The sequence below is a fragment of the Pocillopora damicornis genome, chromosome 1 (genome assembly GCF_964200805.1).
Source record: "Pocillopora damicornis chromosome 1, jaPocDami1.2, whole genome shotgun sequence".
Taxonomy (NCBI): Eukaryota; Metazoa; Cnidaria; class Anthozoa; order Scleractinia; family Pocilloporidae; genus Pocillopora; species Pocillopora damicornis.
In genome coordinates this window covers 11577812-11603591 of record NC_142670.1, presented here as the reverse complement: position 1 = coordinate 11603591, position 25780 = coordinate 11577812, and the positions used below count along the sequence as shown (strand labels likewise).

General features: G+C 37.1%; 3 protein-coding genes across 9 annotated transcripts in view; 1 reads left to right on the top strand and 2 right to left on the bottom strand.

Moving 5' to 3' along the window:
• Positions 1 to 25780, top strand: part of LOC149051961 (uncharacterized) — a 193801-nt gene that overhangs the window by 41367 nt on the left and 126654 nt on the right. The window lies entirely within an intron of this gene.
• LOC149051967 (uncharacterized) lies at positions 173 to 13981 on the bottom strand. Its single transcript, XM_089200182.1, has 9 exons — positions 13901 to 13981; positions 13573 to 13642; positions 5550 to 5873; positions 4747 to 5112; positions 3760 to 3947; positions 3609 to 3668; positions 2959 to 3151; positions 593 to 700; positions 173 to 387 (listed from the first exon to the last, which is right to left on the bottom strand). The coding sequence occupies exons 1-9, from the start codon at positions 13979 to 13981 to the stop codon at positions 227 to 229; spliced, it is 1551 nt and encodes a 516-aa protein (XP_089056308.1). The 3' UTR covers positions 173 to 226.
• On the bottom strand, positions 19013 to 25198 carry LOC149051966 (adhesion G protein-coupled receptor D1-like). 7 transcript variants are annotated; one of them, XM_089203715.1, is made up of 7 exons: positions 25089 to 25198; positions 22416 to 22602; positions 21716 to 21866; positions 21309 to 21358; positions 20547 to 20680; positions 20251 to 20292; positions 19013 to 20134 (listed from the first exon to the last, which is right to left on the bottom strand). In XM_089203715.1, exons 3-6 carry the CDS (start codon positions 21837 to 21839, stop codon positions 20283 to 20285), a joined length of 318 nt encoding a protein of 105 aa, XP_089059841.1. In that variant the 5' UTR covers positions 21840 to 21866; positions 22416 to 22602; positions 25089 to 25198; the 3' UTR covers positions 19013 to 20134; positions 20251 to 20282. The 7 variants fall into 7 exon arrangements, with proteins under 7 accessions (XP_089059841.1, XP_089059565.1, XP_089059792.1 ...); XM_089203439.1 differs by having other exon boundaries at positions 20561 to 20680; XM_089203666.1 differs by lacking the exon at positions 21309 to 21358.

Genomic DNA, 25780 nt, shown 5'->3' with positions numbered 1-25780 from the left:
TATTTTAAAAATGAACCAGAATGTGACCAAAAAAAAGGTGGTTTGAGAGATGTATAAGTTAGTGACCTTTCCAAACTATTTGCTCATTTTAGCCAATATTCTGTTATTTATTCACTTTTCCAAGAGAAGAAAACGTTATTCAAAGCTACCCTATCCAGCGGATAGAGACTTATCCAGTGGATGGCGTTATCCATCCTTCGAACAACCGGGGCCAGGCATTTTAAACCTAGAGTTTGTCAATGTGCATAATGCTAGTTGCAACATGTATACAAATAAAACAAAAGAAGAAATATTGTTGCCTGGTGTTTCTTCTTCTATTCCTGTTGGGTTGACTTTTCGGCAGTACGTCTTGGAGATTCTTGTATACACAACCAACAACCACTGATCCTAAAAAAAACAAAAAAAGATATATATATATATATATTTCCTTCAGGCCAAAACCAACAATGATTTTCCAATAACTGCAGGTTTTTGAAGCGAAGCCTGCGAAAACTAGTGAGCTGTCCTTCGTGAGAAATTACGTTACGCTTTTAAAAATATATATATATATATATTTCATTTTTTCAGACTGAAGACGACAGGTAATACAAACCGTTATCTGCAAAATTTGAGGAGGCAATATTGATGCTCGCTTGCCATTCGTTTACCTCCAGGTAGAAGTCACTTGCATTTTGGCGCTGACGCCTTTGGACTTCCAGCACTGTCGGAAAAAATAGACTAGCTGCTTATGGATAATACGGTAAGAGAAACATTTCATGTCCTCGATTTGCTCTTCCTTTTTACTTCTTTTCGATAATATCTTTAATTCACTTCTCTAATCACGATCAAAATGTGACTAACTGAAAAATTAAGAGACAAAGTAAATCCAACATAAGCGTTTGTAAATGACTCAGAACCCACTCAGGTGTTTTGAGGCCGATAGACCTTTTTACAGTTCCCAGCGCCATATTGGACACGCAACCACGCACACGTGAGAACAAGGCTGGGGTTGACTCGTGTTATATCTCTGTGAGCACTTTTGGTGAAATTCGTACGTGGGCAGTAAAATTGTTCGGTTTTTAAGGAAAATGGATGGTCATAGCCGAAATCTCGATAAAGCTAATTTTTCTACCCAAAAGAAGGGAAAGCAGTGTGCCGCTCTTGGTTGTTCACATACATTTTATGGCCCCAATGGTTTGCCTACGAACTTTACTTCTTCAAGTTTATGCACGGAGGCATGTATTTTTGCTAAATATTTAACTCTTGGAAAGTAATTGCTTTTAATAAAATAACCAAGACTCTGTATCTTCAGTTTTCACTTATTATGGAAGACCCAGAAACCTAACTCAAATTTGGTACTATTTGTGACAAAAGCAGTTTTCAGTAGTTGTTGTTTCTGTTTTTTATGATAGCATAGTAATCCACTATCGATGCCACATGGAACTCTCAAAAAATAGTTTGTGTGCTTTATGTATCAATCAATTTGATGCTTCAAATTGAAAAAAAGAGAGTTTCAAAAAAGTGAGTTTCACCAACTAAAACAGTTCTCAACACCGAGATAGACTATGACACTAAATTTTATTATTCACAAAATTGTCCTCATAATCTGTTACTATCTGTTTGCCAGATATATTTTGGATAGGGAGAAGTTACATGAATCAGTCACTTTTGGGAGTTTTTCAATTGTCCAATATTCTGGTCTGATTCTTTCAATACTGTCTTGCCACCTAATAAATTACCATGAGTCGCGAACTGAGATGGTTTTCAATGTATAGCGAGCATAGGTTGTCCTGGACCAGATGGGTTTCAAAATATTATGACATCTGTTAGTTACAGTTTCCCTCATGGTTTGATAGAAATAAGGGTTATAATGAAGTGGTTCTACAGGCTCCATTGTATAGTTTCCCATAAGATAAAATGTACAAATTGCAAACTAACATATATCTTGGTAAACAAAATGGGAACAGCGTTATCTGAAGGATATGGTACAACAACAAGTACCACATCAACAACAGCAGCAATAACAAATCTCATCTACCTAGAGGGCTACAGCCTTTGCCTCACTTTCTAAGCCATACTGAATAGCTTCTGTGGTACTTCCTGTAATGCGTTCCTCTCAACACGATGTGGCGATATTCTCGTGAAATAACGGGGTAATCGTAAAGCTGAATGAAATTAATCTCAGGTAAATTACGGAGATCGCTCGACCATCCAAGGGCTGAAATCCTTACCATAGTTTCTTCGTATTTGAAGTCGTTCTGGTTTTTTTCTAGGTCCTGGACATCTGTAAGAAGTTCTCGCTTTTCCGCACTACTCGATGGAAGGAAGTGTCACATAAGCAAAGCATAAACTTTCGACACCATGTTGACTCTAATTCCGCCCGTCGATTTTGAATTAGATTTTAAAACCTCCCACAGATCTTTTGCTTCGAGGTTCTGGATGTCATCTAATACGAAATTTCTATGTTGTTGTATTAAAGAACCGTTTTCAAGGGAGAAATCGCATTGAAAAGTGCATTAGAACGTGAATTGTCAGCAGATCAGCTGTTTGAAAGAGCCGCCGGGTCAACCCCAGCCTTGTTATCGTATGTGCGTGGTTACTAATCCAATATGGCGCTGGGAACTGTAAAAAGGTCAATTGGCCCTTACATAAGGTTAAATTCGAATCTGGGTCTCTTTATTCCTTCGTTCAAAAGCCTTTTTGGGATAATTTTCTCTACTGTTTTTAGAGAATCCAATAATCATAAAGATTGTGGTTAATAGACCAGAAGAATTATGCTGAAGTTTCCTTTAAAGCTTCATTTCTGAAATGAGATTTCACACTAATACTCGGCTATCTAAACCCAGTTTTAACAACCCGGCCCAGGTGTAAAGGTCAATGCCCTATAAAGGAGAGAAAGTATTAGTCACTCAGACCGTAAATAATAATCGACGAAGAAGGTTACCACAAATCTGATAAAATGGTGGTGTTTTAACTCACCCAATTTGTGGCTTACAATCTTTATTGGACGGTGTTGCTTGCCATAATTGAGAGCAATTTTCTCGAAGGCGACAGCCACATTAAAGATGGATTCTCTTCCTTTTTGAAACTCGTCTATGGTGAACTGGCCTTCGTGAAGTTTTGTCATGTTTTCAAAACTGACGACGAAGTTTTCAAACACGTTTACAGCCTCCTGAAGTCACGCAAAACATTTTTATCCATATAATATTTAATAAAGTAACCTATGTCAAGCAAGTGGTTCTAATTACTTATAAATTTGTAGATAGATACCACTTTGCCATGTACCTGTTTCTTATGTATATATAAGTATACAGAGAGTTATATACACCTCATCTTTTCCCATGAAAAAAAAGCTTCCGATAGAATAAATTAATGGGAAAGTTTTTTGAAAGGAAAATACGATAGCTGCTGTCAAAATAAGAAAAAAGTTTTGTTCCTTCGATGTGAAATATACATGCATCATGCATCACCTTTTTTAATGCAAAAAGGACGGATGTATATCTTTAATATATATTTTCAATCGGCAAAGTTTTTTAAAAGGGGTATATCTATATATAAACATATATCTATATCTTTATTGGATGTATTCTGTATGATAATAAATTAGTCATTGGTAAAGAGTTAGATACCTGCAAAGAAGTGTTTCTGTTGCTATCAAGCCTGCCAAGTTTGGAAACATATTCGTTTGCCTATGATAATGAAAACGTTAGTTACAGGTATGTACTAAATACCTTCTAAAACATAAGAGGTAAAAGGACCGTAAATGATCATGACACTCACCAACTTCTGAACTAAATTCGACGGTGATGGTGAGGGCGAAGGCAACAGCAACGAAGACCGCGATAGCGATGGTGAGGGCGAGGGCAACGGCAATGGAGACAGCGATGACAATGGCATCGGTGAGGGCGACGGTGCTGATATCGATGGCGACAGCGACGGTTGTGCCTTCGCTGATGCTGATGGCCTTGCTGTCACAGGTGGCAATAAGGGTAAAGTATTCAGAAAAGAAAAAAAGGAAGGACTTTCCTGAGACTGATTTATGTATTCCTCCTTATACCTATGCGTTTACAATGAACGTATTTTATCCTAAATTAATTTAATGACAAAGTTTCCACATTCCCTTTTTAGTGATATTGAGGAACAAAAACTCCCGTTGGCATTGCGAAATGTGACATACTTCTAGAGGAAATCTTACTAGCCTCGCTCACATGCAAATCATGCCGGATAGACCGATTAATCCGCCATAATCGCATTTACTACTCTTCTATCTACACGTCGTTGTTAGTGGTTTCTAAATAAAGTATTACGAACATGATACATTAAGAACAGAAAAACTAATCACAACATCGGAAATAACATAGGAAATACGAATTGCACAGGGAATAGTAATAACGTGAGGAAAACGAGACACTCGACAAACGGGTGATTTACCTGACGATTTTGGAATACAGCCGGCATGAGAACGCACTCGCAATACATTTAAACTCGATCTGACCCTTTTTATTTGCGTGAACCGCGCGAGAGTTAATCTCACATGGATAACCGGCCGACTTATGCTAGGAAGATAAGTTCTTTATACTTGATTGTAAGTCATTCTTCCTGAATTTCATATACACTTTTGTGACATGGAAGGGAGATAGAGGCGTGGGAATCTAGGATCAACGTGCTCCTGACCGTGTGGTCCATGATGACATTTCTTTCACGCTAAGGGCCTAGACACACGTTTTTTAGTTTATTTTGCGCTAAGGAGGCGCAAATTTGTTTTACCTTTAGGTATCTCACAAATGTAAGCTTTGGGAGCTACCCCCAACAGATTAGTAGATATGCCCTGATCTCCCGCATGGAAATCTCTGTCAATAAATGCCACATGACTGTTTTTCCTGGGCTGGTTTTCTCTCCATTTGCTGATAGTCAGTGGCTTATCACTCACCCAAGTCCACTTTCCGTCCATTTTTTTCAAACCGATGTACCACTCCAATATTCTGCGATTTCGAATCTGCCTATCAATGAAGTTCCATTCCTCTTCGGTTTCAATGGAAACTAGGTCACCTCCACATCCTTCACAAAAACCTCTGTTATACCCCCATGTTAGTCCAGAACCCATAAACGTGTAGCAGGAATCTTTACAACAATCTTTAAAACAGTGAAACGATTTGTCAGAAATAATCCTTTGGAAATTCATCGACTAAGTTAAACAAATTTTCTCTAACAAGCGCTTCCCCTCTCCTTTACACATGAGGGTAAAGGTGAAATATGTTCATTATAGCGATATTCTTTGACACCTATGCAGCAATATTTCATAATTTTAAGCCCTTAAGGCATAGATAGATCAAGAATAATGGCCATAGTAAAACTAAAATGAAGTAATTGGCATGAACTTTCCACGCAATGAGTGAAAAATGGCGCAAGCCGTTGTATTATCGTATTACAGTCTGATAACACTTTTCTTACGCTCAAGGGCTTTGAGGAAGCTCCTGGTTTACCTAAGTGCGTTGTCATCTTACCTTTGCGAGTTTAACAAATAGAAGCGTGTGGCTGATCCCGTTGGGTCACTTGTAGGCCCAGTTTACCTCCATCCGAAGACGCCCTGACCATTATTGCCACATCTCCGTCGTCACTTGGTTGGTTTTCTTTCCACTTGTTAATAGTCAGTGGTTTTCCACTCACCCAAGTCCAATTGCGGCCTTTCTTTTCCAAACCAATGATCCACTCATTATATCGCTTTAAATTGTTGCGATTTTGAATCAGGTCATTTAAAAAGTTCCATTCTTTTACAGTTTCAATGGAAACTAGGTCAGCCCCCTGGTTTTGACATAATTTCCTGTCATCGTGCCAATTCGGTCCTCGGTTTTGCAGCAAGTAACATGAATCAACAAAACATGAAATTTGGCATTCTAGAAAAAAAAAAACCAAAAAAATGAAATAAAATGAGAATAACTAAACAAAGGTGCATAACAGGTTTGGACTTATCAAGCTGTACAGAACTTGAATTATACGAAGCATTTTTTTCAGACTTTCATGTTAATCATTAACTCTGTGCCTGATCCTTTCGCTTTACACCTCTCCTGTCATATAGAAAATGGATATCTTGTTGGTAAAACCCATCTACAGCTTTCTAATCTTATTATTGCTATTTGCTTTTAGTTTTAAATGGTAGTTCTGGGATCCGAGTGAGAGTAAAGTAACAATATTTTTCCTTTCTTCCTCAGAAACGTTGAGTACACTTATGGTAGTAGAAAAGTGCACTCCGAAAACGATTAGCTTATCAATTATTTTGATAATGATAAATCGGTCAGAGTTTTTTTTCTTGAATTCTCGACAAAATAAATTAATGCTTGTAAGGGGCCTAAATTAGCATGTCTTTTCTTACCCAATCCATGTAATTCATTTATCAAAGTCAGCATTACTGTAGAGGAAAATTTTTAAAAAAATGAGTTTTTTATTCATTTATTTTTTTACATGTATTAACAGCAATGTTACTTGCGACGTTGCACTATCATATTCTTTTAGCATAAAATTTGTGATACCGTACTGCAAAATAGTATCACCGAAAAGTTAATTATCTGACTAATTTGCGTGACAATAGCTGAATTCACAACGGGTGTACCATAATGATTCGGTGTGTTTATCACTACAAATAGGGAAGTTTAGAATAAAACCAGCGTCTCTGGCCACTCAAAAATTAGCAGGTAAAGTATACTAAGTGCAGTGGGGATGAATTTCCCGAGAAAGGTTCACTCGCGTATGCAGACCTACTTTAGTGGGCCCGTAACTATGAAATCGTTGGATTTTATAGCTAAAATTGTTTCAGCAGCAAAGCCAGATTCCCCACCCCTTCCACCAAAAAGACAAATGAAAACAAAACAAAAAAAAACAACAACAAAACAAATGACAAAATACTTCATTTGTAAGAAAACCTTTGTAAAAACTTCCTCTTTAATCTTCTTATTTCCAAGTAGACTACAATCATACTAGTTAAACTTAGAAATTAACCGAGAACCTTAGCGAACTTCGCTAAGAACACGTACGGGTAAGAAAACCTTTTCTTCGTTGCGAAGTTCGCGTTGAAGAATTTGTCTCGAAAGATGATTGACAAGGGACATAAATATTCCAGAAGACACGACGTATTTCTAATAGTCACGCGCAGCCGAATGCTTCAATAGCACGTGTACCAACGTGGCGCCCTTCAAAGCAAAGCTATGCATAAATGACACAACACGGCGTCTTTCGAGCACTTCCCGAAACCGTCGCCCAAACCTTGTCGGGCACACACATCTCAGTTTCGTCTCTGTCATAAGAATTTAAAAGTTTGCTTTACGGCACCATATTAGATGTATATTAGACAAGATTTCAGTAAGAAATCAATTTTCGATAACTTGTTGTAGACATGTGCTGCATGCCCCTGCATAACTTGTTTCCGAATGCGGAAATTCCGAATTTTTAAATTCCGAATGCGCCACGCTTCAAAGGGTCCATTCATGTAGTTGTTTCTTTTCAGAAATGTGCGACATAAAGACCATCTCTCTGTGTTTAAGGTAAGAAAGCAAATATCTTCCGATCACAATATCTGCCACCGGCCAGAAAATGATCAACGCCTTGGGTTTTTGGCCCTTGTAAGCTACGAAAGACTAGACCTCAAACTTTTCACCACGCTAACCAGCTATATGCGGGCTCTCCAAAAGAACCGCAGTTTACAAGTCATATTTGTGTTGCTGACTAATATAATTTCAACACGTCCTCTGCGCTAAGCGCTGAAAAGAATTATCAGGAGGTTAGGATAATTCTCGAAAGTTATGCAATTCCTCGATAGCCTCTCGCAATCTGCTTTTCTCCCAATCCAAGTTTCTCTTGTGATTAAACAAGTCTATGTCAACACAGGAAAACTTCTCTATGTTTTCGCCATTTCTAATCGAGACAGTTCCGAGTGATATCTGCATTTGCATAGTCCTTCAAAAGATTCCAAGGGCAATTCGGATCAATTCAAAGAAAAACACATGCTAAAAAATTGATTTAAGATATGAAAATATACATTTCGATGTATCGAGCTAAATTTAGAATTTAATGCGGCCAGAATAGTAATTTTCCTCTCCTTGCTAAGAGGTAGCGACAAGTTTCAAACATGGTTCGCTCTTCCGTTAGATAACCGTTAATAATTAACATTATGATGTCATAAAGAATAATTAGCTAAGCTTTAGGTATCGAACCACAAATAGATCAGAGTGGTTTAGGTTAGGTCGAGCCTAAAAATTATCATAAGAATGGAGAGGGAACTGGATAAAACTTTCATCACTAAAAGCCATCGATTCGGCCCGGCAGAATCGGTGAGACTGGCATCTGTCAAACCTAATACCAACTTCAGTCAACACAAGTGCTTATATTTGGCCGATTGAATAAAAACAATCGATCATTCTGAGAGGCCGTTTTACCAGTGAAAGACGAGAGCACTATCGCAGCTAAGCGACTGCGTTCATATGATCCTTAACATCATTGTTAGAAATAAAACTATTGCGCCGGCAAACCGTCATAACCCAACATCCATGGTTAAAAATGGTCGCTGCAGCTTTCAAAATGTTATATTTTGTTATTCTAGCTAATTTTTTTCAAATTATTCAAGTCTACAGTGTAGTGAGATTAAGAAAGTCAAACCTAGTCTCACAAAATAACCTGAATTTTTTTTCTAAAATTATTTTAATAATTTTGTGAAACCACTTTTCTACAGTATTCTGATATAAGATATATAATATAGCTGGTACTCACTTAGCGTGCAACTTATAAAAAGCGCGTCGAAAATTTCCCTGGCTTTGATTCCACCCATCTTCCAAATTCATCAAGGCAAACTATGGATACGTTGCTGTCAATTGTTGCTATGAGATTAATGTATGTTTCTCTCGGAGGCTGCGCATGTGCAGCATATCTTTGAAACTCTCTCGAACCCTGTTGCACCATGTAGACAGTTTTGCATATCAAAAGCTTTCATCGCTTTGCGTCACTAAAATTGTTTCCTTTTTGTGTACCTTAGTAAACCGCGGACTATGTACTCCAGATGCGGAGCATTATTGTTGGATAGAAAAAAGAACTTCATGATTAATTTTATGGAAGTGCATATGGTGATGGTGTAAAATGTTTCCATTGCTTTGGTTGTCGTCGGTTCATTTATCAAAGCGCATGTGCAGTGTTTTTTTAATGTGTTTTGAACTCTAAATTCGAATTTCTTTTGATGCATGCACAATGCAGAGTACGTCGTAAGTCTGAACAGGACGCTGTCTTTTCAATGTGACTTAAGTCGAGACTTGGTTCTTCTTAAATTGAACGACCAATTAAAATAAAGGCTCTAGGCAATAGATGATAAGTATTGTTTTGCTACGTAAAAACAAGAATTGATAAACCATGAACAAAGCTAATATCAAAATGTTTTAATGACTGGCACTTTCTAATTTATTAGCAAAATAAAACTTCAATCATTAAAAACTGGTTAAGCAGCCTCCGTATCGAAACTATAGCTGTTTAAATAATAATGTCTCTTGTCTTTTGCTGGAAATTGTGCGACATTTTCTAGAACAATCTAATTTCTTGTTATGCGTGATAAATTTTTTTTGCAGGTGTCATTACGTAATTGTATGCTAATCTTTCGCTCATTAATCTTCCCTTATGGCTTGTTTCAACACGCTATTGTTATTTCTGCTTTTGTTAAATAATTTAGTAGTTACTAGTTGTATCATCATTTTAGTTTTAGCAGGAATAAGATATCAAATATTTTTCCAAGCGCCGGGTCATTAATTTCTGCATCTGCCTAACGTAATACCTGTTAAGTTGACAAATAAAGATGCCTAGAGTGTACTCTGTTCTGTTGCAAAGCACGCAGGAAGCGCCGAGAGCGCGAAACTATATCCCAACTTCTTGAGAAGAGAACTTCTAGAGGGACTCAATGAGGTGATAACTCTTACAGCTAACGGTTAAAATTTTGGCCGATTTACGGTTACGGTAAATATCTTACCATGGTTCTTACCAGAATTACTTTTATTTTTAAGTTTAACTTTTTTAACAACAGATGGTTAAAACTTGTCAATTTTTACGCCTAACGGTTAACTTTTTTAGCTGTTTACGGCTAAAGGTTAACCTGATTGAGACCCTCCTTCTAAGATTGCTTCTAAATTGCTTTCGTCGCTAGACTAAAAACATCTTATTTTTCCGGCTGCCATTTGATGCATAAATGAGTAGCGATAGTGTACGTGATACTCTTTTGACATCTTGACACAACAGCGTGGAAGGATAGCCATTAAGCTATTGTATTCCTTTGATCCTAAATGTGGCTGTTTAGAGCTGTTGTACAGACCACCGCAGGGAAAACATCACGAATAACGATGACTTTCAGTTGTTTTTCAATCATTTGGCATTATATGAAAACCCAAAAACATTGTGACATCAGCTAAAAGAAGAATCGCCGCCATTCTCTCTGATGATTGCCAACTGACAAGTTTTTTCCAGGCTTCGTTTGCCTGAGTGTCACAGGAAGTTTCAAAATCGATGTAAATTTTCACAAAATAGAAAGTCAAGTCTAAAGATCTCATTGCTACGTTATACCCGACAGAAATAAGAGAGGTGGTACTTACCCAGTGCACAACTTCTTAAAAAGGTTTTGAACATTTTTCTGGAATCGGTTTCACCAATCATCCAGCTCTTCAAGCCCATTATGTATACAGATAAAAATCGGTAGCTGTAGATAGTTATCGTTACATTACGCTACGTTGTATTTAGGCGCAACGCATGAAAGGCTCTTTCCTCAAGTATTTCAAACTCTTTAGTATTAGCTATATTTAAATGCCAATCATAATACTCGGTAGAACGTTCTGGACGTGAATCAGCTTTTTTTCCCCTTAGACAGGCCAATAAACTGAAAGTAGCTTGCAGCAGGTGTGGAGAATTGTTTTTCTTCTTAAAAATGAGAAATTCACGACATAAAAGGACTTTTTTCCGCTTAAAGATAGTTGTCTTCGACAAGTATATGCAATCGACTTATCGCCGTTGAGTAAACGATCACACTACAATCGACTGCTATTTCTGGTTGGCTGAGTTCACTTTCTCAAGTTAATCATAACCTCTTTTTCGGTTTAAATTCATTGCAATGCTATACTGCCATTCAACTGCCGATACATCTCTGACACCCTTTCGATTGATCTGTGTTTTATTTTGCGGGAGTTATTCTTATTCGACGATAAAAAGATAATGTTTTTCTTTTTCTTGAGTCAACAGCACCCAGCTTTAATCCGCAGATAGACAAGCGGCATAATATTAGTTTGTTGGTATTCAAATATCTTAATCATGCCTTAAAAAATTCATTCTACACACTGTATATATTTGCAGTTCAATGTTTTTCCTATCCAACGGTGTTGGGAAAAAATCAGCTCACCCCATAGCAGAAACAGGATCCTAAGTTCATATATATATATTTTTTAATATACTATCCACGTGGAAGGCAGCGCGAGACTAAAATAACAATTTGCAACTAACGTTAATTTCTTTCATTTACCTACTTTGGCATTCAAGAAACAATAAAACCTATAGTGAGGAGGGTAATATATTATAATTTTTTATCTTTTGCTGAAGCCAGTCCAAAAGACGCAGTGCTTCCATGGCTCATCGACCTCAAAATTATTCCGTCAGAATTATACAGTGCCACGCAGAGTAACTTATCTTCCTGTTACCTTTAGGCTCCGGAACTTGAAGAGGACACTTTTTCTCCGGCTTTTTTTTCCGACTTGGCGGATCCATAGGTACGGTAATTATCCGGGAGTTGATATACTATTAGTGGTTTCAGACATAGTAATTACTAGGGAAATGACAAGGTAGGAACATTGAGAAACTCTTATTGTAATTCAAAGCCAATTTCTCCCGAGATTGAAATGGGCATGGATTGGCAGGAAGACTTCCACCTAAAATTGGGGTTTTCGAATATTGTTAAGATAAGGTGTTTAAATATTAATCTTATGTGTGTCTGCGCTATTTATTTCTTAGGTAAATGATAATGGAAGATATCCATGAAAATAACATCATCTTATGTTGCCTGTTCCTTTTCTGATTGGTTGAACAATCGTTGGCAGTTTATGTAGATCCTTGTACAGAAACCCCACTATTACTGATCCTTGAGGGAAGAAACAAACAGAGACAAACTAAAACCAAACGAATGCGATAAAGAAGTCATACTACGAGGTATGAGACAGTCCAGAAAATGCGCATGGTTAAAGAAAATATAGACACTGTCGACAGGTAAAGACGTTTTTTGAGGAACTATTTCAATACAGCAAAAAACAAAAAAAAAACCTTTAGATAGCCAGGACATGATGAATTTTGTGAGTTCATACGGAATAAGAATGAAACACACCGTGTGTCTCGCTTTTGCTATTTGCCTTTTTCAAAATTCGTTTTCACCTAATGGAGTCTAAGAGGCGTTGTAATCCTCTTGACTGACTTCCTAGTGATAAACTGATAGTTTATAAGGCGGATCTCGATAGGGTTTGATTCTTTTTGTCGACAAAGTGCCGCATAGATGCCACATGCGTGGTGTATTTCTTTTTTCCGGTTTGCTTTGGTGGAATTTCACAGGAAGTTCCAGCATCGATAAAAATCTCGCAAATGGTAAGTTAAGTCTAAAGGTCTCATTGCTACCAGAGAACAAATACTAAAAATCAGAAGGCGGTACTTAAGCAGAGTTCAACTTATAAAAGTGTTTTGGAACATTTTTTCTGGATTCCTTACCTCTTATTATCTGATTCAACAAGCTCAAAATATGCACAGGTTGCTGTAAATATCTGTCGTTACACTTACATCAGTTTTATTAGGGAGATACGCATTTCCAACAACCTCATCAGGTACTTTTAAATCTTTTAAGACTTCACTTTACTACGTGTCGTTTCCTCGGAAACAATCTGCATTTTGTCACGTTTTCGAAGCGCATTATCCAACACCACTGAAAAATGAATTCTCCACAAAATTCTGGACTTAAAGTTATTCTCTTTTCCTGTTTCAAGACTGAAAGGGTTAAGAACCCAAAGTGTCCCATTTCAACCCACCTAGCCAAAATAATAACTCTTGCATGCTATGCATGCCTATGTTTATCTTTTCGGTGAGCAGAACATCAAATATATTCCACCTCAGTATTGACTATTTTTTAGACAAGAAAATGTATCTACACCCCCTGGTGATGTATGAGAACTGAGGTAATCCTTACTAACCTCGTTATAGAGTAGTGGTTACTAAGTCGATCGAAATGCCCGCCATATTCGGATTAGATGCACCATGGTCAGTTTAGTGTGCTCACTGCACATTTTGCATTGCATTAAAATTAGCCCCTACAACTTTACAGTTCAAATGATCAGACATTAAAATAGAATACAGTAAACTTAAAATTGATTCCCTTATGCGAAGAACAAATAAGTCTGCAAATCTGTTGTATTTGTTTTAGAAAACGATAATTGGCATGGTTCTTAACCGACATGAGTCACAAGCTCATCACAAAAAGAAACCGCTCTTCACATCATCACGCGCTATCATCCAACAAAGCAATTGGGCTGATAATTATTTGCAATTGGTATTCACCATCAGTCTCGTAACTGTTGTTGTTGTTGTTCGTAAAAGTGATAGTAACAGAACCATCTGCAGCTATCCCCTGTTTACAAGGTTAAAGTTAGACATGTATATCGTGAAAACGTTCATTGGGATTGTTTCAAACATATTTTGATTTACGCAAAGGTAAGTGTAAACTTGATTCTGACTGTCTGAGGGTTTTTATAACTTCTCTCGTGAGTACCACAAACGTTAGCAAATATTTTTATTGCCCTTCAGCGCTTTTAGTGCCTTTGAGTCTACTCAAAATAACATAAAAAAAAAGAAAAACAACAACAACAACAACAACATATCAACTCACTCTCGGGGATCTCACAAATATAAGCGTGCTGTTTTTTCCCACTTGTACCATTATCACTTCCAAATACGCCCTGTTCGCCATTAGGGAACCTCTTGTACATGAAAGCCGCGTCGTGTTCACCGCTTGGCTCCCCTTGTCCCCATTTGGAAATAGTCAGTGGTCTTCCACTCACCCAGGTCCAATTCCTGGCCCTTTTTTTTTAAATCAATTCTCCATTTATTTTCATAGTTCGTAGTGTTTCGCCTTTGAATTTCGTCATTAATCAAATTCCATTCTTCTTGGGTTTCAAAGGAAACTAGGTCCCCGCCTAGACTTGAGCAAGTGTCTCTGCTCCAGTACCAGGACTCTCCATCCACCGAAATTATGTACCAAGAGTTTTTAAAATTTATATTTGGGCATTCTACATGATGATGAAGATGAAAACAAAAATACCAATTATCCAAATGATGGTAAACAGAGTGATAATTATAATAGCAATGATAACATAAAAAGATTATAATCACAATCACAACAAAGGAAAGAAACGAATGAGACAGAAAACGTGACTCATTCATTAATGAATTCCTTTTTTTTTACATCCTATGTATTTGTCTGATCAGTGTCAAGAAATACCATACATCTTTCTTCACTACGGCGTCCGCCACACTTACCTGCTTTTGTGGATTAGTTAACTTCACATCAGCTAAGATTATTTGTCAATTCATATCATTTTGGTAGTCGAGTTTTTAAATATTAATTGGTTCCTCGTTGAGCTGACACCTCCCCCACTCCGCCCCCTACTCTTCCTCCTCTATCTAATCAGACTTAAAAAAACGTAAAATTAAATGTGAATGTAGGTTCCCATAAATGTGCAACTGGAGATACGCAGTTAACTGTATGCAGTTGTTACGGGCAAAGAGAAAAACTTTAAAGTGCACGCAACAATCTCAAAAGATTATCTGGGTAACGATAATCAATAGGGACATAAAAATTAAAGATAAATTAATTAGGGTTAGCTCATGCAGTTTAGAATTTAAAGACAGTATTGCAATTAAAACAGGTTGTTCAAACCTGTCATGCCTCGTCCTTAAAGTGACATTTCCTAGGTTTCCCTGAATTCCTGAGGTTAAGTCTAACCATGACCTAAAAGCTAAAAGCAATACCTTTCAGGTTATCGCTTACAATTCCGACAAGATTTTTCCGATAACCTTTCTCAAAAGAACTGCATTTATTATTTGTTTTGCTCAGAGGGCACGGTAAAGAATCCTGGAATCTTATTGGTACTTAACACGGTCCGGGTTTTCCTATCTCTGCTCACGGACACGGTATCGCTTGAGCGAGCCGCCAATTACATCTCCAGCTTTGTTGCTATTTTTCAAAAATTTATTTCGTTTTGCCGGCTGGACAGTATTTTTAAGCAAATCGTTTTGGAGCAAATCAAGCCGATCGATAACTTATTAATTCTCACTTTCTCTCTCTCAGATAACTTTGTTTCCCTGCAAAAAAAATTGGTTTTGAAATGAATATTGGTAGCAAATAAGTCATAAGATAGGTTAACGCGCGGCCTAAAAGCCGCTTGTAAATAATCTAAACCTTACTAGAAGTAACTAAGAAAGTTAAAACGTGAGGTATTTCTTCACAATTGAATTTATTAATGGTAATTTCATTCATTATGTATCTGAATTCTCTCAAAAAATTTTTTCCTTGGAGAACAGTGAGCTAGGTCTTTTATACTTCAAATGCGCTTTCGGTAAGTCTTTGCAGGTCCGTTCAAATTGGACATGGGTACCATAAATTTCGCAACAGTAAACAAAGGAATTCAACGAGAAAAAGCTGCTTGAAAATTCCCCTTTTGATGAAAGACCAGAGTTGCACTCGCGATTGCAGCAAACAAGCGAGGGAACTCCCAAAACTTCAAAACATAGCACTCTATAAGAAGAAAATAAACAAATAAATAAATAAACGAAAAATGTATACTGAAGATAGCAACACTGACTGAGCGATAATGATAAAGACGAGAAAGTATTTTTTACATTATTAATTTTAATAACAGACGATGGGCATCAAAACCCTCTACATCCCTTAAGCAAATATTAGAATCAGGCCAGGTATTAAAAGTGGATCTTTGGGAGATCAGGGTAATAGCACCGTTATTCTTTGACTTTTTGTTTTGCTTTCCAACTCACGTTTTGAATCGCAATCCAATGTAATTTTAAAATGAAGTCTATAACACATTAATATGATAATTGGTCAGGTATTATCTTTTTTTCCTGTCTATTTAAAGGAACTTGAATATTAAATCGGAATGAAGCTGCCTCACCTGTCCCTGGCAATTTCATCAACAAACGAAGGATGACTGTAGAAGAGAAAATGGACAAATAAATTGATTGTTATCTCAAGAGTAACATTTGAAACAATGAAAAAGTTTATTAGATTTCGAGTAGGACGAGTACTAATGCATTTTATTTGCTACATGCCCTTTAACATCTATTCATGAATTTTATTACCTTCCAAGGGAGCTGACGGAGAAATTATAAAAAAATGCAGCATCTCCGCAATTCACCAACTAGCTGAACAAAACTTGTCACATGTGGAAACATTTTTAAGGATACGATAGACCCTCTGGAATGTCCTTTGGAAATTTTTTTTAAACAGGTTATTCGCGCAACCGAACTATAAACGAATGAAAAGGATGTAAAATGTGCTATCCAGAGAAAAAAATGTTTCACATTTCAAGCGAATGAATCGGGTATCAAATCTGAGCACTCAAATAAAACTTGCACAATTTGAATCTTGTGGGGTTGGTCTCCAACATTTTGTGAGGGTTTTTCCATATTCTTGGGAGTTACAAAACTATGGATCAGCAGGCCGCGGAACCTGCGGAACCTCCAGAGCCCATATATATATATTTTTTAAAAGAAGAGCAATGGGTTGAGTATAAAGTTTGCTTTCGGGCATAAAGAAGAATAATTTAGAAGAGAAATATGTTCTAATTAACTATGACGTCCAATTTGGCGAGCAGTCAGCAGTCATCTACTCTGAGTTTTAATGACAAAACAACAATATGAAAGCTCTAAAGGTTTGGGTATCGCCATGTCTGAATAACGCCTCATCCGAACGCTCTACGGAAACCTACTTTGCACTATACGGAATCTAAACGGCTTTAGCAATCCAATTTATAAGAGATCCATGTCTGATTAAGAACTAAAAGTTTAATGAGGACATCTTTAAAGTCTGTTTTGTTTTGTTTTGTTTTAATTAACAGTGCCAAATATCCGCCACCTGACATTTTTTCTCTGTTTGGTTTGGCTAAATTTCACAGAACGTTCCAAAATGGATATTAATGTGTCACAAATGGAAAGTCAAGATATAATTAAGGTGGTACTAACCTAGCGAACAACATATACGAATGTGTCATTACGGGTGATTATTATTCAATTATTTTAAATTGTATGGAAAGAGAAAAATATTGAGAAACTAATAATAACGATAATGGTGATAATTGGCTTTAATAATTAGACAACAACTCGAGAGGACATATTAGGAGTTTGGTATGTTTCGTTATTAGAGTTCCGTAAGTTTAAATATCAAAATAAATGTTTTACAATAAAAAGTCCATTTCGACGGTTTCATAGCTACTGCAGAACAAACAGGAATAACTAGGGTCGTACTCACCCAGCATACAACATGTTACCGGGGTTTTGAACATTTTGCCGGATTCACTTCTATTTGATTCACACCGCTTGAGAGTTGCGGATTTGCGGCATCCTCATAAAAAGCCTTTCTTACGAGTTAGATTTTAATGCAAATCATGATCTCTGAACACATGTTCATGGCGTTAGTCTCCATTTTTTTTTCTGTCCTAGACGGACCAATGGACAAAAAGCAGCTTGCACCTGATGTAGAGCATTGTTTTTCTAATACAATTGAAAAGCTTCACGTCATTAAAATACTTTTTGTAGTTCAAGTGCTGCAGAAGAAACAGCTAAAAAATATTTGATGGTAAGAACGGTAATTTCTTTATGAGCTCTGTTAAATGAAAGTGGTCCTAAACAAAATTCTGTTTTATCAACGGGCAGCTTAAGCTAGAATGCCATCTGTTCGTTATGCATAAATGGAAATTATTGTTATCTATTCATCTCGCTTATGACACGCTAATTACCTCGTATGCCTTTAAAACAACGGTGGCTAACGGCCAATTTTTAGTTTTCAGCCTACAAAACAACTCTCTCCTAGAAAAGCGTCATGCAGACCATCACTTTTGTTTCCAATGTTTGAATCCCAACAATTTAGAACGAGCGGTGACTCAAAAGCTCTTAGTGCGAGACATTCTTGGGTCATGGTGATGTGCTCTGTGGGCGAGACATTCTACTCTCCCAGTATCTCTCCACGCTCATGGAATAATTGATTATTTATTCTGGAATATTCGCTCGTCTTAGCTGCAATGTATTCAGTCAATCGAAGTTTGAAACGTTTTTACCTATCGTATTTGAGCAGTTTAGAGAGAAAAGTGCTTGTATATTTCAGAATAATTTTTATTTTAACTTCTTCCGTTTTAATCGCACGCTTCGTCACCATGTTTATTTATAAATGGGTATGACGTAAACTAGACTATTATAAACTGTTAGCCACATTTACATAATTGACTCCTTCTCTCGCTTGTTGAAATTCCTCTGCAATGCTAAGTTCCGCTGTAATGATATTTGAAAATCAGGCCCATCGAAATATTCTGCATTTATATCGCTAAGCTTTTTCCTTTAAATTGTATACTCTGTGTAAAAGTTCTTTAATTGTTGTTCAGTGATGTGTGCCGAACAGTTTATAATCTCTAGGTTTATGCCTTTTCCGGCTAACATTGCCCCAGTTTAATTCCAAATTAATCGATGTATATTAGATTTAAAATGATACTCCTAATTTTAGGAATGCGAAAAAAAATGGTTAAATGTAACTGATCCAAAAAAAGATCCAGTTACAAGGATTTTTTTTCTGTTCTTTCTAAATAAGTTGTTTACTTATTCAAACATTTACGAATTGATCTATTTATTCATTAAGCAACAACTTTGAATTTCAACGTTAGCAGTTAAAACTATTACTATTATTTGTTACGGTACAACTTAACAGACAAAAAGAGCATCATTTATCAACAGACCCATTTAATTTATTAAACAACTTGTAATATTCTTGCCAAGGAGCGACTCTTAAACAGTTAGAATAATTATCCTATAAAACTGATTGAAACCCACCGCAAACTACTCCTTTCCTCACTACTGACACAATCTGGATGTTGTCTCCAAAGTAACTCGAGATTAACAATCTTCAACGGTTGCTCTCTCTCGGTATAGCTTTCTGAAAAGTCAGTCCCTCCCGACAACAAGTATTACTGCTGCACGACTGTGTCCTTATGTACAAAGTATTCTCGAAAATTCCGGACGCTTACAACACAACTATATTGGTAGTGTTACATCATAACTACGTAACCTAGTAAACTGCTCCAGAAAGTCCCTTGGTATGCATTTCCGCATGACTAGGCATCCTCGAAATTTCTGGAAACCTATAGTTTCAGTTATTATCCATAGCTTAATGTTTAAAGTAATGACAGTGTTTGGTGAGAAGTTTGGAAACTCACTAAGTGAAACGTCGAATATGAAATAATCATGCAGTAAGTGCAGAAAGTTAGCTCGCAAGAATCGAAAGATAAATACATTAAATTAAAGCTGCGTGCTAGAGTGCTTCTTAAAGAAAGACAATTCGTGATATCTTGGCTTAAATTCCCGCCTCGTCTGTAGTGGACTGTGGTCTTATTCGAAGGAAAGTCATCAAGATACTGAGCTATTAGAAATTTAAATTTATACATTGGTTTATTTCGATTAATCTTGCCTACAAATATACGATCGCCCCAAAAACAACCTTGTTATCGTAAAGAGCATACATAACAATTACAGCTAGTTGAATGCTTAAACAATAATGAAAAGAAAGAACTCTTTTTAGTTGCAGAGAGCAAGTCAGATCGATCGTAACCGACTTATTGCTGTTAACTAAGTGATTGTACCAGGTAATTGACTGTCATTTCCGGTTGGCTGGATCCAGTTTTTTAAGTTAGGTGCGATTTCGATTCAAACTCAGCACAAGACAGCAATTCAATTGCCCATACATCCCCAACCTCATTTGGATTGACCTGTGGCTCTTCCTTGTGGAGTTGTTCTTTAAAGAAGTTGGAAAAACGATGTTCATCTTTCTTCTGAATCGCTCTCTGATCTGCAGATAGACGAGCAACACGACATTCGGTTCTTGGCACATGTACTCGGATATCTATCGAAACTCTAAAACTTGATGATATGGAGTTAATTATCAGTTTGAAGTTTTTTTCTTACCTGAATGTTTCGCATGCAGTGTAGAGCGAAAATTAGGAAACCCTGCAGCATGAAAATGATTTCAAGATCATTAATTTTTGCAATATGCAAACAAATTAGTCAAATACCTACAACGATTTCAAGAAGGAAACAAAATTGCGTATCTTATAATTGAAAAAGAAGTCTTCCTTCTCTTGCATAGCTAACTGCATTTTTGTTTTCAAAACTCCAAACAATTATCATGTGATCATTGTAATGGTGTCTCACTTGGTTAGAAAGTAAAATAATGATAGAGATTGAATAATTTTGAGAGTTACCAGCGAATGCTGACTTGAGCAGAGTTGAGTATGGTGAAGACGTAAACGAAAGCTTCATGTACAGGCGAGAGGAGACCGAATGCCACGTGACACCCAATAGGGGAATCATCACCACGCATGCTTTGATGCCAATTCTAGGAGTTAAAGAGAAAACATTCCTTTATTTTCCTTAGAAAATGTATTTTCATTTTTAGATATCGTATGGCCTTACTGATTAAGGAATGAGGAAGGTTGGCGAATAGAGCCTGACTGGAGAAGATGAAAACCTCTTCCACTACTTTGTTTTCGTTTTGTGTTGTCAATTTTATTTGCTGAGAATGGTAGTTTTCCCCTGTTGGCTTCGACAAATTGGTTATCTCCTAATATCTCCAAATCTTCGTGCTCCTTTCATCTTGCTCGATATTTTTTTTTAGTTATTTTTGCGAGAAAAAAAGTCAATGTGAAACAATGAGAAAACATCAACAAGGAAGGGGTAGAATTTTTTTTCATACCAAAAGTAAATTTTTTTATAGGAAAAGTTGGAGAATTTATGAAGCTGTCCTATGCCTGTGAATATATCAATGGGTAAAAATTGACCAGCATCCCCTCAAACAGCGGCTACGTCCAAAGTTTGTTGTGAGTAAATGGGAAAAGAAAAATGGTAAATGTTGTGCGGGGTCATATCATAAATTCTTAATTCGCTTTTAAAGAGCAGCGAAAGAATATTTGGCAGCAATTAGTATAGGTATACCAATCAAAATCACCAACACTAATTAAACTCACAGCTTCAATGAAAGCCACAAAGGCGACGAATAGTCGAGGAAAGTCAGCAACTGAACTCGAAGAAGTGAAAGAAAAAAAAGAAACACAAATTTTCAGCAAATGAAATTATACTGATTTCAAAATATGTACAAAAACAAAACAAAGAATTAAATGCAACGAAATAAAAGGAGAAGAGCACGAAGAAACAGTTGAATTTTTTCTCACTATTTATCACTCGTATAACTTTGTAAACATTTTTTCTTTTTTCCAGCAGCGATGCCAAGTGAAATGGCCACCATCATCACTGGAAGACCTACCCACAAAGAAAGGAAGAAAATCGAAACATTTCACTGCCTGACAAAACCATTTTTGGCGATCCGTAGGCATGATTACAGTTTCCAGTGCAAATTGTGAAATAATAAACTTACCCCATGAGATGACGTGATACATGTACACTTTGGTGTTGATGTTGTAAACTTTCACAACGAAGAAGTAGAGGTCAATTCCCTTGATCAGCATCCAACAGAAAACGGCCATCAAGAAATACTGCATCAGAGCTGCTATTGTAACACAGGCAGCCTGTGGAAAGAAAGAGTTTTTGCATAATTCTTCATATGGGTGAGCATGTAAAAGGCATGTAAAAAATTTCATTCTTTCTAATGATTGTGTTTACAAACTTTTCATCCAGTCCTTGAAGCCTACGCGCGAAAAGTTTGGACTCTTGCATGCTCTCTGGAGCTTGGACACTGATCCGTTCATGAACGCGAATTTTAACTTCGGCTCCCCTGCAGAGCATTTTTAAAATGTCGTCTCTGTTAGCCTTGTGTCCAGACTTCCAACGGTGAAGCCGTGCGACTTCTTCTTCTCAGTGCAAACTGAGACTGCTTATCATTTTTCCTTAAATAATAGGCCTGCATACAGTGGCCCATGTATTTCAGCACCACGGTCTCCTTGGCTTTTCCAGTTTCGAGCAACAAGCTTTAAGTATTGAAATTTTTGGGTACAATTTGCCGAGGAAAGAAATTTGTTTAGTTTCTTAGCTACTCTCTCTACAGGTTAATGAAAAGCAATCCTCAACATTAATATTGTGATATTAACATATCATTTTAATGTGTAATGATACTCTACCTAATGCAAGTGCACTCGCTATTTCTTTGTCTGCATTGATGTTCGCTGGAGACTTCGGAAACTTTCAGATCACACCCTTTTCAGGCTTTACGATGTCAATCAAAGGTTGCACAGTCTCCAGACCATCGTAATTGTACCAGACTCGCCGAGTGGTGTACGAACACGACCGAATACCCGGGAAGAAACACTGGTTGTATTATCGAGTGGCGTAACAGCAATCGATAGAGTTTCCCATAATGAAGATAATGGAAATTTAGAAAATAAAAAAAAGTCAAAAAGTGAATAATGATCAACTTTTACGAATCAAAAGAACAATTGATAATATTTAGATGTAGCCAAGTCTAAAAGCGGAGCTGTAGGGATGTTATTACTGTACAGCCCTTTACCTCATTAAAACTTATCATTGGCTGTCAAAGAATTTATTCATGGCAACTAGGAAGGAGACATTAATCATAAAGAGGGGGGCTTGGAGTCAAGGGCCTTTCAGTGGGGGCAGCTTTCCTTTGTTCATTTAAGAAATGAGACGGTCATCTTCTTAAGTAAGTTCCGTGGATCATAAGAGTGAATGGCTAGCTAGATAATCTGTGCAAATAGCCAGTAAAGGATTAAAAACAAGATATTTTTAAATTATTGGCGGAAAGCGTCCTCAGTGATCAAATGAATTGGATCAAAGTAGTTATGAAAGACCAAATAAAAACTGTGAACATTGACAAAGTGATGTTGGAATTTTTCGGTATGAAGCGGAGATGAAGAAAAAAACACTTCATTGCCTCGATGCGCGCTATTTATTTCTTATTGAGTGCATATAGAGATAAATCTGTACTCGAGCCAAGATGCCTATCCAGCAACAGCCTATTCTTGTTTCTGTGGCGTGAAGTGACAAGAAGTATAGCAATTCTCCCCCTGGCTGGAATGCTCGTCGGTGACATGTTCCTCCCCCCCTCCCCCCACCCAACCCCTTGCTCAGCATTTCGTCAGGTTTTTCTGTCAGTTCGCCGGTACCCATTTCAACTCCGAGATGAAGCGAGGCACTGTGAGGATAAAGAGACTTGCCTAAGAACAGAGCACAATATGTGAGAAATTTTAGTGCGAACTCTGCAATGGTAAATCGATGCCTCGTCTCTGTCTCGATATGATTGTTTGGATGGTTGGATCGAGAAGGTCCCATTTGTCTCACAAAAAAGAGAAAAAAGAAAAGAGATTCAGTATTATTTGCGCGATTTACTGAAGGGACACACCACTCAGATAATCAGCTGGTAGCTGAATCAGTTTTATTCCGATTGTGCAGCTCGTCGACATCGTGTGGGTAGATGGAGTGTCTACGTGTTCGTATCGATTCGTCACCTCAACTCCGGGCATGACGAATGTGGACATCGTTGTGTTCCAAATACGAACTTATACAAATTTCTTTCTGGGATTCCGTTCTCACAATAAGACAAATTTTGATGATCACATATTTTTTTATGTATTTTTTTTTTTTACAGAAGATGGCTAAGAAATATAAAAAGCTTTAAAACGCATGTGCTGAGCTGCTAGGCCGTTTTACCAAGTCGCAGCCGCCGTGGATTAGAGACCTTTAACTACGACGACGGCGGCAACGGGGACGAAGCCAAACCAAAAAGATCTAATGAGCAGAACAAAAGCAGAACAATAGCAATTGAATACAGAGTTAGGGAAACTGAGGCCTCTAGAGGAGAGAGAATCATGAACATAACCGTGAACCACGCACTAAGCTCGAATTAAATGTTAGACGAGATGTAGCCTTCAAGCTAGCACTTCCTGTTGCAGTTGTTTTTCGTTCAGTCAGCGGAAAACAAAAGGGCGTCGCGCGAATAAAGAAATCGCAAGGGTCTACCTCCTCTTTGGGTTTGTTTGTTTGTTTTTCTTTTGATGGAAAAATAGACCAAATGGTCAATTACCCTCAATCATCGTTTTCGAATAAATCTGCTGCGTATTCATTGCCGCAATTAAAAAAATAATCTCTTGAAAAAGTTCAACTTGAGCTAGTAGGCTAGTTTTCCCTGGAAGCACATTTTCAACTCGTTTCTTTTTAATAATTTTGCCGTAGTTTATTGTTACAATGGTTTCCCTTGAGCTACACGGCTAGATCACGCTACCATAACATTTGGACGTGATGTTAAAAGAAAGGAAAACATTAAGAACCACATCGCTTAAAGATGTCATTATTCTGCTATCGGGAATTTTACGAGTTAATTGTCTTCACTCAAAACATTAGAAGCTTCTAGTGATTACTGAATTCCTCAGAAGTCGAAAAACTACGGGAATTAGCCTCATATTGAATAAACAAACTTAGCCACTGTGATTGCATAGGTAAAAATACCTGCGTTGTTTAAGAAGTGATCATATCATAAAATCAGTTAGGAGAGATTTATTTGGAAAGAAATGTAGCTGTGATTTTGTGATTTCTACTTCTGAGAGGAATTGTTAAACTATCCCAGGCATATCAGAAGTTTCTAAAATGTCTAACAAAATAAATTAGGACGGATAGTTTTGTGTTTGACTTTCTATAAGTTTAGAGACTGCGTGAGACCTTTGTATGGCAAGGGATTAGATTGTTATAATCTTAAACACAATTTTGAATTTTGCTGCGCTGAAGCCGAGATCTTCAAATTCCTTTCTACCGAAAAGATGATATTTCGAAATGAAACTTACCTCATTCAGCTAATAATGAAAGTATTGTAACCGAGAGCATCTTGACAACCGTCAGCCAACTGATCAGGAAAGTCTGCACGTACGCGGGTGCCCTCGATTGTTTTTACTTTGTAAACAGTTTGCAGCTTTTGAGTGTCAATGTTTTAGCTTCGTATTTACGTAAGTGATTACGTTAACCTCTGGTCGTGTGCGATGACTGCCGAATTGGTTACTCGACAACGTGTCAACAAAAGACAAAACATCCAGCTTTGAGGAATAAAGAAAACTGACTCGCATTCCAGTTTTCAAAAACTGTTTATTTATAATCAACAATAAGATATTGCAAGTAATATTTGCTGAAATTGCATCACGTTTTCTTTGCCAATGGACCATAACAGATTACACACCTGACACAAAAGAATATATTTGTCAGAGGATTGTGTTTTGAATGTACAATTAGTCAACACGATGAATTTAGAAGCGTTAACTATCAAATAATATTGAGAAGGTTTTAAACATTACTCACTGAGGAATCCATATTTTAAAACCACCTTTATAAAGAAAGAATCAAATAATGAATTAGTCGAGAGGTAAAGGTATTAAAGCTAACAGTAAGTATGATTGTCTGGATAAGTGAACTATTTAAGTGATCACCAATTTTTCATCTCACTTCCCCTCCGCGAGACATGAAATTAGTGCCAATCACTTTCATG

Excerpts from the sequence above, each read along its gene's own strand:
- LOC149051967 (XM_089200182.1), bottom strand. The coding sequence starts at position 13,981 with ATGGCGAACAGGGCGTATTTGGAAGTGATAATGGTACAAGTGGGAAAA. Across the intron at positions 13,643-13,900 it reads TATTTGTGAGATCCCCGAGA|GGGATAGCTGCAGATGGTTC; the intron begins GTGAGTTGATAT and ends CCTTGTAAACAG. Across the intron at positions 3,948-4,746 it reads CATTTGTGAGATACCTAAAG|CAAGGCCATCAGCATCAGCG; the intron begins GTAAAACAAATT and ends CACCTGTGACAG.
- LOC149051966 (XM_089203398.1), bottom strand. The coding sequence starts at position 21,938 with ATGAAATTTTTTACATGCCTTTTACATGCTCACCCATATGAAGAATTA. Across the intron at positions 21,359-21,715 it reads GTATCACGTCATCTCATGGG|TTGCTGACTTTCCTCGACTA; the intron begins GTAAGTTTATTA and ends CTTCGAGTTCAG. Across the intron at positions 20,293-20,560 it reads CCATACTCAACTCTGCTCAA|GGTTTCCTAATTTTCGCTCT; the intron begins GTCAGCATTCGC and ends TTCATGCTGCAG.